General features: G+C 38.8%; 1 protein-coding gene across 6 annotated transcripts in view; it reads left to right on the top strand.

The window, feature by feature from the left end:
- spon2a (spondin 2a, extracellular matrix protein) overlaps nucleotides 1–12,473 on the top strand; it is a 32,139-nt gene that overhangs the window by 3,306 nt on the left and 16,360 nt on the right. For 2 of the 6 annotated variants that reach the window (XM_077577243.1, XM_077577242.1), the window contains exon 2: nucleotides 2,858–3,020. In XM_077577243.1, the coding sequence (XP_077433369.1) occupies nucleotides 3,015–3,020 (6 nt within the window). In that variant the 5' untranslated portion in view covers nucleotides 2,858–3,014. Of the gene's footprint in view, nucleotides 1–2,857; nucleotides 3,021–7,861; nucleotides 8,519–8,572; nucleotides 11,048–12,473 lie in introns of those variants that run through there. The other 4 variants (XM_077577248.1, XM_077577245.1, XM_077577247.1 and 1 more) reach the window with 4 other exon arrangements.

Here is a 12,473-nt window from a genome sequence, read left to right as displayed (position 1 = left end):
TTCCACTATATCTCCTTTTAGATGAATTCAGTACATTTTGTGGGTTGGGGTGGTGACCAAGTTGTTTTATCACATTTTTTAAACTTCCTCACTAAATAGAGCAACTATAAATGAGATGAGAACCACATGTGAATGGCAACGCTTGAGAATATCCTCAAGATATCCGGTGAGATTCATTGCGCTTGTCCACCTACAAGAGTGATTAGTTACAAATGTGTTCTCTTGGGCTAGCTCAAAAAAAACCCCACATTTCTAGAAAATAAAAAATCTTGTGTGTAATCAAAAAAAAAAAACACGCATGTGGTGTACTTATTCAGGTTTTAGCTAATTTTGCTTATTTTTTTTATTTTTATTTTTTATGGGTTTTGGAAGCATACAAGTCAAGCCAAAACTAGCTTACTCTTAATATTCAATGTAATGTTAGATAAAAAAAAAAAAAAAAATTTAAAGAACAGTTTATACTAGAACTGAACTATTTAGAAAAATAATATAATTGAAATGAGCAATTTCTAGGATATTTTCAGAAGTTCAAGTGGACATGAGTAGGGATGTATGAATTTTGATGACGATTCATAGCCTTTTGGTGTCACAAAGTGACGATAAATTTTTTGTTGAACGAGTGAAGTCAATACTTCTTTTACCATGCCCCCCTCCCACACACACACACACACACACACACACACACACACTCTCAAGTATCTGCACTTCTACTTAAGTGCAGCGTGTAAATATTTTTGCCACGTCTGTGAATACCTCATGTCTATAAGGGAAGGAGAGACAGATTGTGTAAGCATGCGTATGCAAGTTTTGGTGTAGAAAGAGGCCTAGGATGCACGCCGTATTTTTACAGGCCTGATTCAGACAGACTTCAAACGCACTTTGCCTCATTACTTCCAAAAGTCCATCTTGGGATTGTGCAACGGTGCAATACATTCAGTGCTGTCAGCTGCCATGCTGGGCTGCCAGATTATCTGTATTTATTTGTACACTTCCACAAGGGATGAGGAATTATGGCGCTGAAAGCCCAGCGGGTATGATCGGGTGCGAGAACCTGCCAAACCATTGAAAGAGGATCGCGGGCTCGTGCACTGCTGCTGGCTCACTGTTGTACCTTCTGCCCAATAAAAGGGTCATCCTTATTGCGCAACTCCTCCAGCCCTTGTGCTGGTGGCCGGTCGCTAATAGGAAAAACAGATCAATGTGGATCAAAGGTGGAAATATTGGAAGTTTTTAATGCAGAATGTAGCGCCAATAGTTTGGACTGGAAGGAAGAAGAGCAGTTTGACAGATCAGGATGTGTGTGCGCGCGAGTGTGTTTAAACTGGCTGCGTGATGCATTAGTCTCCTGCTAGATGACCTAACAGACTTGGATGGATTGTCCCACCAGCTTCAAGGCTGAGTGCATGCATTAACTTGCAATAATTTAAAATGATAGCAGCTACTGAATGACACAGTTGTTACATCACTTTCTGTCTGCAACATCTTGCTTTTCTTCGTCACAAATGAATAAAGTGCAGCCTTTACAACCTATACGGTCTGTTATGTGTAAACTGTCTCTTCCGTAGACTGCATAGGGAAGTCATTAGAAACTAGAATGACACTCAGACCTCTGCCAAGGCTCAGCAATCCTCTGGATCAGCAGCTTCAAGGTTAAACTGTCTACCATGGATTAACGGTGTAAGCAATACTTATTTTAAATGTCAGACAAAACATACATGCGTAGAAACAATAAAACACTGGGTTCCTTTTAAGCAAAAATAAATGTCTTCTACTGCCAAATTTGAATTATTACAAAAATTCCACTTGAGCCATGAAAACATATCCACTAAATGTCTGAGGTGGCTGGAATATATCCCACTGGGTCGTCATAGGGCTTTTCATGACGCAACTACGAGGCACTCTAAAGTGGCCACATCAGCATGAAGCTGCTTTCCACCCGTTTGACACCTCGCTAGTCCACCTTTCTCTGTGTGATGTGCACGCACTTAAGGCTGACAACAAGGCACTTTAAAGTGGCCAGATTATCCAAAGGAATGAGTCATAGCTGCCTGTAACAGCATGTTGCTATTGTGCCGCATTACCAATGAAGGTGTTAGTTAGCCATGCCCCAAAAAGTAAGAAAACTAAAATGTTGAGAGGCAGTTTAATCCAATCGATACACAATTAAGTGCTACACAGTACTCGGTCTTTGCACAGCCTTGACACTCCCTGTTCGAAGTCTTTTTGAGCAACTTGATTTTTTTTTTATTTTCGTAAGCTTGCGTGCCCTACAAAATTGACGTAACTCACCCCAACTGTGAAAGCGCTGTTTCCCCTCCACCATTATCTCTTTGACTGCCAGACGTTTTCAGAAAAGGGATGCCGTGGGTGCCAGTCGATTTAAGCATTTTGACTGATCTTTCAAGGTCCACAGAAAATTACATGTTTGGACTATGGAAACACACATACTACCAAATGAAAGATTGGACTCTCATCTTTCATCAGAAAAAAAAGTTTGTTTCTACCTTATTCCGTTTTTCAGTAATCAACAATAGAAAATGGTTAGTTTCACCTCTGTTTTGAAACAAACGTCTTTTAACGTCTTTGGCACTCCTCCATAGGATTTTACTAAACGTTATTTAACGTTTTTGGCAGTCAAAGAGTTATTGAGCCACATTGGGAATCCTGATACGCATGTGGAAAGTTTCTCGGTACTCCCTCTCCCAAGTGTTTTTTGAGCAACATGAAGGTTTTGAGCTTTTTCATAAGCCACGTAAAATTGCAAATATATGCATAACTGAAATGATGCTGATATTGACGGGCGTTATTTGTCAAGGTCAGACCTTACAGCTACCTTTTTGTTTTCTCCACACGACAGCAGTGACGCACTGCAACGAACTCAAGGGAATGGAATGCCCTCAGGAGCGTTGCATCCGGGAATAAGGGTATTTTTCCACTAAATCAAGTTGATCTTCCAAACACGTCTTTGGAACACTCGTCCTATTGTTGGCAGGCTCTGGCGGTAGCACAACCTTATGCAGGTAATCTATAAAATTGTAATTGCATTTGAATATGTTAACCCCTATCACTTTACATGACCAAACTGAAGTATGTTCACGGAATGTGCATCAGCACTTTTTCCACTTTGGCTCTCAAACTTTTGAATGGTCCTGATTTAATGTATTTAATTGGCTCGCAATTTTGAATCTGTGTTGGAACATCTATGCGGACTTTGCCCAATTGTCCATATGGTCTGAAGACTCAAAATGGCCCATAGGTGTGAATGGCTGTTTGTGCCCTGCATTGACTGACCACCAGAACACGCACATTGTCTCAGTGGGCATGTATTGTAATATTCCATTACATTGTGACTCACATTTATCGTTAGCGCTTGCCCTCTTGCATAGTTTTGAAATGGATGAAGAAAGGTTAAACAATTACTTGTCTTGTTTAAATGGCAAAATGTAAATAACCTACTGCAACTGCCAACTGTGTTGACAACTTCACCTACCAACGAGGTATGTGCTGTTTGTTGGAAGCTAACAGTGTTAACTAAGGGTAATTTGCGCAGAGCGTTTTGACTTTGAGACGATAGCATAGGGTGACCAAATGTCTTCTTTTGTCTTTTGTCGGGTGTCCGTTTTTGTTTTTTTCCCCATTCATTCTATTGTTTTGTTTTCATTGCGGGACAAATTGGAGGCAGAGTGCATCGCGTTGTTACCGCTACTGGACTCAAATTGATCATGAGGAGTGTAGGCGGGAAATATAGCAGGTTTTGTGTGGGTCCTGTGTATGTTATTGATATGTCCATAAAGTCTCTTTACCATTTCAAAAAATTATTAAAAATGCAATTGATTAGATATTTTATTCAGATTTGTTCTATTGTATTCAGTGTTTAAAAAAACACAGTGTTTATCATTACTGACCTTAAGCAAAGGATTACTGATGCCATTCATTGCCACAATTGATGAGGCTATGCTACAGCGAACATGGCAAGAAATCGAGTACCGTCTTGATGTGCTTCGTGCAACTAATGGTGCCCATGTGGAAGTGTATTAAAGGAGGTAAAAAAAACTTTAATAAACGCTGAATACAATAGAACAAGTCTAAATAAAATATCTAATCAATTGCATTTTAAATACATTTTTATGGTCACCCTATGATAGCATTCCTGATAGAGTAGTGCGGCCAGAGGCTTGAAAGTGGCAGATCTTCATCCAGCCTAGCTTCCAAGTCACGGGCAGTGAAATTTGGTGTTGATGAACTTTGAACCACTCAAACACCGTGCTGCATGCAATATTCATCCTTTGACCCAAAACATTTTCAGCCCAAAGGTTCAAAAGTTCAATAAATAGACTGTATGATTCATATGGCATCGTCACCCATTAGCCCCACGTCGGGGCGGTTTATAGTCAAACGTGATAAGTGTAATGAAATTTCAGAGGCCCTTGATTGCTACTCTTGGCAGTATTTTCACTGAATACTGACATTTAAGTGAGCGAGTAAAGAGTTACGATGCCGCCGACAGCCCGCTTGCTGTGCCATATGTGCCAACCAGACGTATAATTCCAGGTCTGCTCCAGCTTAGTGTCAAAGCCTTTTTCTTTTATTTTTAAGATTCTACATACTGTACGTCCAAGTCTCCACTTTGAGCTGCCATCCCGCCATGCCACGCACGAACATGCATGCACACACGAGGCCGCAGCAGCTATCATAACAGAGCTCAGATTGCATCGCACATGTGGGTGCGTGACTTCATTCTTTGCCCAGAAGCCCATTTCCCTCACTGTATGTTTACAAAGCTAATTGCTGCTATGGTTAAATTATGTTGAAACATAATTACAAATGGACAGACTTATATTTTGGTGTAGAATAACACGAGTCACCTTTTGCCATTTTTCCTATATCCTGCAAGCTTCTCATACTCAGCTTTCATAATATTATTGGTAATGCATTTCCATTCCTATTCGTTCGCTTCGTTGGGAATACCTTAAAATTTATTACCTTAAAAAACTTTCCGCTATTTTGGACTGTAGGATACCTTTATCTCCAAACTTGTGTTTGCTAGGTGACCTAACAACAACTGACTTACCACATAAACAATTTCAATCTACACTTGTAGCCCTTACTATCGCTAAAAAAACAATTCTTGTTAACTGGAAAAATAAACAAACTCTGAATATCGACCAATGGTCTAACCTCCTCATAAATCACATTTTAATGGAAAAAATATCTGCCTCAAATAAAAACCAAATATCAAAATTTATAGAAACATGGTCTATGTATATAGAATTTTTTAACCTAATTCTGGTTACTTAATTCTGTCTGTTAGCGAGAGCCACTACATCGTGATAACTTACATTGATGTTTCTGCATTTGGCAATTTATTATTATATTATATTATTAGTATGGGATTTTTTTTAATGGGCTTTAGGTGAACTGATGAATACACACACACTCGCACGCATGCACGCACACACACACGCACATACACATACTCACCCACATACCAAAAAAAAAAAATATATATATATATATGTGTGTATATGTGTATATATATTTTTAAAAAATAATAATAATAAAAAAAAAACATTTATTACATTTTTTAAATTTATTTGTTTGTTTTTTTTTTAAAAAAAGGAGAGCAATGATGATGTCAAATCAAATGAACAATACTGAGCTCTCCTGGGAAAAAAAAAAAAAAAAGGGAATACCTTAAAATTTGAGTGACTCGATGGGTCAAAATGATCACAAAAATTGTGCGTCAAAAGTTGCTCAGTTCAGTGAGCATCAAAAGATTAACCTGCTTGAGTTTGGCTTTGGAGAATATGCTTATGGGTCATTCATTTTCCTATAATGTAATTTGATCAATAGTGGTAAAGGCAATTCCAAATAAATAACAAAATTCTAATAAAAAAATTTTCCATTCCACTTTGGTTTTATGTGTATGCTAGTAAAAAGTCCCTTTTTGTGATTTTATATTTTAGGTATTCGCAGTAAAAGCAGTCCCCATTTATAGAGCAAATGGTGATGGCCCACTGAAATACACTTCTTGCATTATAGCCAATACAAAAGTCCATAAAGGGAAAGACAAATACTTCATATTAATCCAGTGAGTTGCACATTTTGCTTGTTGCCCTTGAAACTTAACAAGTGCATAAATGATCCTAACTACTCAGAAAACCCATTTCACGCTTGTCTTTATAAAATTATAATAATGGTAAAGACATATAATAGTTCAAACACTTTCATAAATTCATTCCATACATATCTCAGAAATTACAGCATTATTTTACTGTCTGCTAATGTATGAATGCAAAATCTCATCCTGGCACATCAGTTCACAGATCCCTCTGGTGCATTGCAACAGTATGAGGGTTTCTTCAATGATATTCATGGTAAAGACAACATGAGTGACAAAGTTGGACCATTTGTAAAATAACCGAAAAAGGAAACTCTAGGATTAATTTGTTGTAGTTTTCATGGAAAAGTTATATTAAACAAAATGAGAACAAAAATAGATATAAAAAAATGTTGAATTAGCATCTTGAAAAAATCTGAAAATTTCATTTAGGACACAACGGTGAAGACATTTTGGTATTAACAGTTAAAAAAAAAAACAACTTAAGAATGTGTTTGTTTCAACAAGCTTGAATGAACACTGCCAATCAACTCAGTTAGGTATTTCTCTATCGGTATTGATCAAATTATATGAAAATGACCCATATACACCTGAAGTTAAAGAAGACCTGGAAAATGATATTTTTATTGGCACGTGTTTTCATTGGTGTTACAACTGATTTTGGGCAAGAAGCAGGGTCGACTCTGTAATGGGTGTTAGGTTAACTGACAACTATAACTTTCCTAAAGTTGTGTACATGAATGTTTGTTTCTACGGGCCTTGTGATTGGATGACAACCAGTCTGGGGCAAAGCCACAGAAAACATGCCATGACAGTGACATGCGCCATGTTGTCAACACGATGGACATGCAAGGGAACTTTTCCAGAGAATCTATACATGAATGCATATTTATTTCATTTTAATCCGAGATTATTATCATACCCTACTATTTGCAAGATAATCATACAGTAAGATGTGACTTCCCTTTTAAAACGGGCCATAATTAACCAACGGTAACTGAAAGCAATTGGAGCACCCCCCCAAAAGCACTTGCTACTCTGAACTGGATACACTGTAGAAAAAAAGATGGTTGCATTGAAAATGTTACTTAAAGCAGTTTTTCCAACCATTCGGCAAATATTTGACAAGCAGTCAAACCGATGATCTCTTATGGCATAATGTCTGGGAGTCACTTTCTTAAAGGTTCAGCAGTTTGACAGTTTGACCCTGGAACAAATTCGTCCATTTTCCATGATTTCCTATTGCACAATTCGCTTTGAAAGGAGGTAGTCCATCATCCAAAAACAATTTCGTTGACCTCAGAGGTTCCATTCTATTTTTACGCTATGCCCGGGCGGTCTTGCAGGTTTGTGGCACTGAAGCATTGGCCTAATTGATTAGCTTCGGTTTCCCTTTCAATGCTTCACTGACTTGGCTCGTATTTGTTACAATGACGTGTGTACGCTTATTGACAGGAAGCAACTTGAGAGCTAGTTTGGACATTTGCCTCTTTCACACAGTCTAGTGCGTGTACTAAATGAGCACACTATTCCAGGTCATCATTCAGATCTAAATGACCTTTATTTTGTTCATTACAGAGTTCAGATAATGAGTCATTTTGTGTGTCCATTCATGCATGTACACACTCGTGTATTTGTACTGTTTCTCATCAGTGTAAGATGCTGAGCTCATTGACATTAATCAGCAACGTAGGCCTCCCCCCCCCCCCCTCTTCATATATATACTCTTACCTATTTTATAGAAACATTTCCACACGCAGCCTCATTTAGTGTGAGCTTTGACATGATGATGAGTGAGAGGCGTCCCGTAACAAAAAAATCTCCCCCCTCCCGAGTCGTCCATGTGTGTTGCAGCTGTAGGAACTGGTGACTACACGTCTTGACAGCCACCTGAAGAAAAGCAGCCCTTCAGCTGACATCACAGCTGGATCTGCCACATTATTCAGGCTTTTTTTTCTTCTCCGATCACTAAACAAGTGCTGACTCTATTTCAAATTTCCCCCTGCTATAAATTCCTACAGTCTTGACACCTGCACATGAATACACAATGCAGAGTCCAATGTGGTGTTGATTAACTTGTCAGCAGAGGGAGAGAAAAGAGAGCTGAGATAAAGGAGGTGGACAGTGGAGGAGAGGTGCAAGGCTCTTTTAACCTCTTTCCCATACAAGGAGAGGCAGGGGGAGGAGAAAGCCCGAGAAGGAGGTGGGAGACAGCGATGAGAGAGAGAGAAAGAGAAGGGAGGAGAGGAGAGGAGAGTGGGGGATAAAGCCGGTCAAGGTTGATAAGGTTGCGCCACTGACAGCTTTGCAGACACGTGGAGCTCACGTCCTCGCAGAGGTATCAAACCGGCCACTGATTGTGCGACTCAGCCGCCGATTGATTTCGAACCAGCAAAGGTAAGACGCTACACGATAGCCGCCGTTCACTACATTCACTTCATGCAGAGGCAGTTTCTCTCATTCCCCCGTAAGGATGCAAATTGGAAAAAGATCTGGTGCTGCATTTGGAATTCCGCTCAAGTGCATGTGAAGTTCTCATGTCAAACTGTAAAGAATTGGCATTATTTTCGAATATCACATATTATGGTATGCGTAAAAAGTAAAAGTACTTCCTCTGCAATTCAACATGTTGAAGTTAAGATGTTGGAGTACATTGCAAAATTCTAATTCAAAATTCTTTGACTTTTTCATTCTAATGCATTCATAAACAGACACACACACGCCGACGGATCATTTTAAAGAAAAACCTGTATACATCCCAATATTGCATTTTCCTTAAAATTGCATGAAATCAATGGCAATTTTCTATTCTTCTAATTTCTACTGTCTGATCGTAAAGTATCCTCTGCTGTTTCAAGTACCGATACATTGAAATTAGGCCTGGTATTGGCCCGATATTGTGGTATCGGTACGCGCCTTATTAGGAATGAATCGATTATAGCAATATCCTGATATTGCGATATTAAAACTGCCACAATGTTGTCATCGTCATGTCACAATATTAAAAGCACCACATTTGTTAATAAGAGTCAAGTTGATTTCCATTTGTGCAGTTTTAGCACCCTCTGGTAGAGTTTTTATGTCCACTGTATGTATTACAGTGTTCCCTCGCTACAGTACTTCACGGTTGAGTTATTGTGGATTCACTGTATCGTGGATTTTTATTTGTGACCAATTCGAGACGTGTAACCTGGTTTCTGCTTGCCATTTTAAGATTAAAAAGAAAAACTTCAACAGCTCGTTATTTATTCTACATTTTGTATGCTAAAAGTTACATTTATTAAGTGTAACAGGTGTTTAGAAGTACTGTAAATCACGTAAAATAAAACACAACTTAACGAAAATTTATTTATTTGGGTGCTTGGAACGTATCGCCAGCAAAAAGTGAGGAACACAGTATATGTATACATATCTGAATACTGTACTGTTGTATGTGCTACAATATTATATATATACTGTATGTCACTTATTGTCCCGCACCACTTCAATATTGTAAAATGAAAATACCATCACTTTTCTGTAACTTTATTTTTTCACATGGAGAAATTCAAATATTCACCAACTAAAACACTGGCGCCCACTCTTCCCCTCATAAAATATTTTTAAATAAATAAATAAATAATAATAATAATAAAATTAAATATATATATATATATATATATATATATATATATATACTTGATACTGATAGTGTTTAAAAATGCAGGATAATTGAAACATTTTATTGTAATTAGATTTTTTTTCCCCCATCATTTTCTTTGTTGATGCTCCTGATTGGCTAGGAGAAGTCACATGGTACCGATGCCAAATAATGAGATGTGTATGGTCCATTTTTAACTCCAACATATGTTACGAAATATGGTTTTATGCAAATTTCTCCCACAAAATTTGAAGACAGACCAAAACTGTCATTTCAAATTTAGTAGCATCACCTCAAATGTGAATATAATTCTTTCAGGTTCCTTCTGCTTGAAATATGCTTGCAATGGAGGCTTTGAAGAGCTGCAGTCTTTTCACTTTCCTCTCTGAACTCTTGCCCACTCTGTCATTGTTTCCCTGAGACACAGTCAAGTTCTGTTCCAGACTCGAGCGTATTTATCTCTCTCCATACGTCAGTGCTCGCCAACTTTGAGCACATCTGAGGAGAAGCGCGGCCAATGACCTTCCTGACATCTTCTTGTTAAAAAACAACATCTGAGCTGACTTTGCGCGTGTGCAAATGTGCGCTTGTGCGTGCCTGCGTGTAAGAGTTGAGGTCGATGTGTACATTATCTCTGCGTGACTCTGCCGTGATTACACAGCGAGGAGTGCCCGTGTGGCGGCACGCTTGGCTCCATGCCACATCCCCTGCTTTTATTATGTCTTCTGTCTGGGGAGGAAAAAAATCGCTTTGTGTGTCTGAGCGTATGCATTGATCGGCTTTCACTGTGTGAAAGTGTGAAATCAAAATAAGCGTACCCCTAAATACATTCAAGACTGTGTGGTGTATATATTTTTAGTCATCAGTCTGTGTGTTGACTGACGGAGTTTACTGTGCGGAAATTCATGAAATGTCTCTTAAGTCTTGTTATAGTGTGACAAGTTGACAGGGAAGGTCAGAAGACACCTCCAGTCTCATTGTTTGGAATGGGGTCATTGGTTGGTTGTTGTTGCCACAGAGGTCACATGACACATGCTGTAATTGCCTGAATAGACTTTGCCTTTTGCTCTTCAAAAGGACAAATTTCTCAGAAAATGTCGTGCGTGAGGATGTGCGGGAGCGGATTTCTTTCAAAGACGTGTTTGTGATTGATGAGCAAAAACAGCCTGACAGGACTGACCTCCTTTTCCATCGTCGGCACAGAACACGGACGGGACGGTGGCTATTAAGGAAAACCTCTGACTCCGGGTGGTGAACTTTCATGAACCCGCATTGCTAAAATCCAGGTCAGAACTTGTTTGTTGTACTCCTCACTGTCTTAAGCTAAAGTAAGCAATGGACTCTTTTTGCAGTGCTGTCCATTCTGTGTTATCTTTACTTCTGCTACTCTTATTTGATAAAGTGGCAGGATGAATAATGCTTGCAGAAGTTTCTCAGGTCTTGAGGAAAAGCCTATTACTAATTCCTCTGATAGAAACATTGCAAAGTGTGTGGCGAAATCAAGTTCACGCCAACTCTCACAGCTGAGCAATCTGACTGTAGCAATTGAAAGACTAAAAGTGCGAGTACAGAGATCAGAAAGTGGAAGAGGCTAGAAAACACAAGACGAGTAGCAGTTTGCTGCTTATCCACTTTATATTGCCCCGTATTTATTATTTATTATGGGAAGGTCAACCAGCTGACGTAAATCCTTTACGTTGGAAGTATGCGACAAATATGATGTAATTAATAGGGTTCCTCAGATATGATTTTTGATGTAGATTCTGATATTTTGCAAGGTAAAATTCTGATAGCAGATTAATTGGGTAATTAAAAATTGTACAGTAATTTAAAAAAATAATGTGGGTAGTGTCCCTTAACGCTTATAACAATAAAGAAATAAGCTACAGGCAGAATATTTGACTGTTTTCCAATTATACGGTCCTTTAGGGCTGTATTTTTAGAGAAAGCGTACGTACACTCGGACATAAAAAACGGTTACATCTTGATTTTCGGGCAGGTGCACGCCTCCTTATACGCCCCCGGCGCACCTGACAATTTGATGGCTGGAAGTAGACTAAACTTTAGACCAGGTGAAAGCAGATCTATCATGGGTGGACGGCATCTTCACAGTTGCCAACTTGACATCATTCACAAGTGGAGGTCTTCTTGCAGTTCCTCATAAACGCACTTTGCGCATGTCAGTCTCCTACATTGGACTCCACTGAGGTTATTTTATGCTTCCACTATAGAGATTGTTCCTCTCCTGCGCTGATTTGAAAGGAAAGTTAGATGAGCCACTTCTATTGGTCAGGAAGCATGTCGGCTGTGTTCACTCCCTCAACGGCGCAAATATTTGAAAAAGCCAAGAGAACTAAAACGCCACTCATGCGCACAGTTGGATCGCACTTTGCGCTTGATTTCACTAGGCATGAAAATAGGGCCCTTAGTGTTTTTTTTTTTTTTACAACAGACAGAAAAATTGGCAAAAATTTGCCGATTTATTATATTTTATTTTGAGGGTGAGGGGAGGGATGTTTGAGAGAAAAAACTCAACAGATTTTAAAAGATCTTATATCAGCTGATTAAATCAGCTGTCTAATTAATCGGTCAGGTATCTACTATCTGGTAATCAGCAGTGTTCGAAAACAGTTGTTGTTTTTTTGCCCAATATAAGTCCTCGATGTGAAAATGACTATACAGTATTGTGATTAGGGAATAGTAAATAATTCC

The sequence above is a fragment of the Vanacampus margaritifer genome, chromosome 10, assembly GCF_051991255.1.
Source record: "Vanacampus margaritifer isolate UIUO_Vmar chromosome 10, RoL_Vmar_1.0, whole genome shotgun sequence".
NCBI classification, from domain to species: domain Eukaryota; kingdom Metazoa; phylum Chordata; class Actinopteri; order Syngnathiformes; family Syngnathidae; genus Vanacampus; species Vanacampus margaritifer.
The sequence above is the reverse complement of the archived record's forward strand: the minus strand, read 5'-3'. Positions and strand labels throughout refer to the sequence as shown.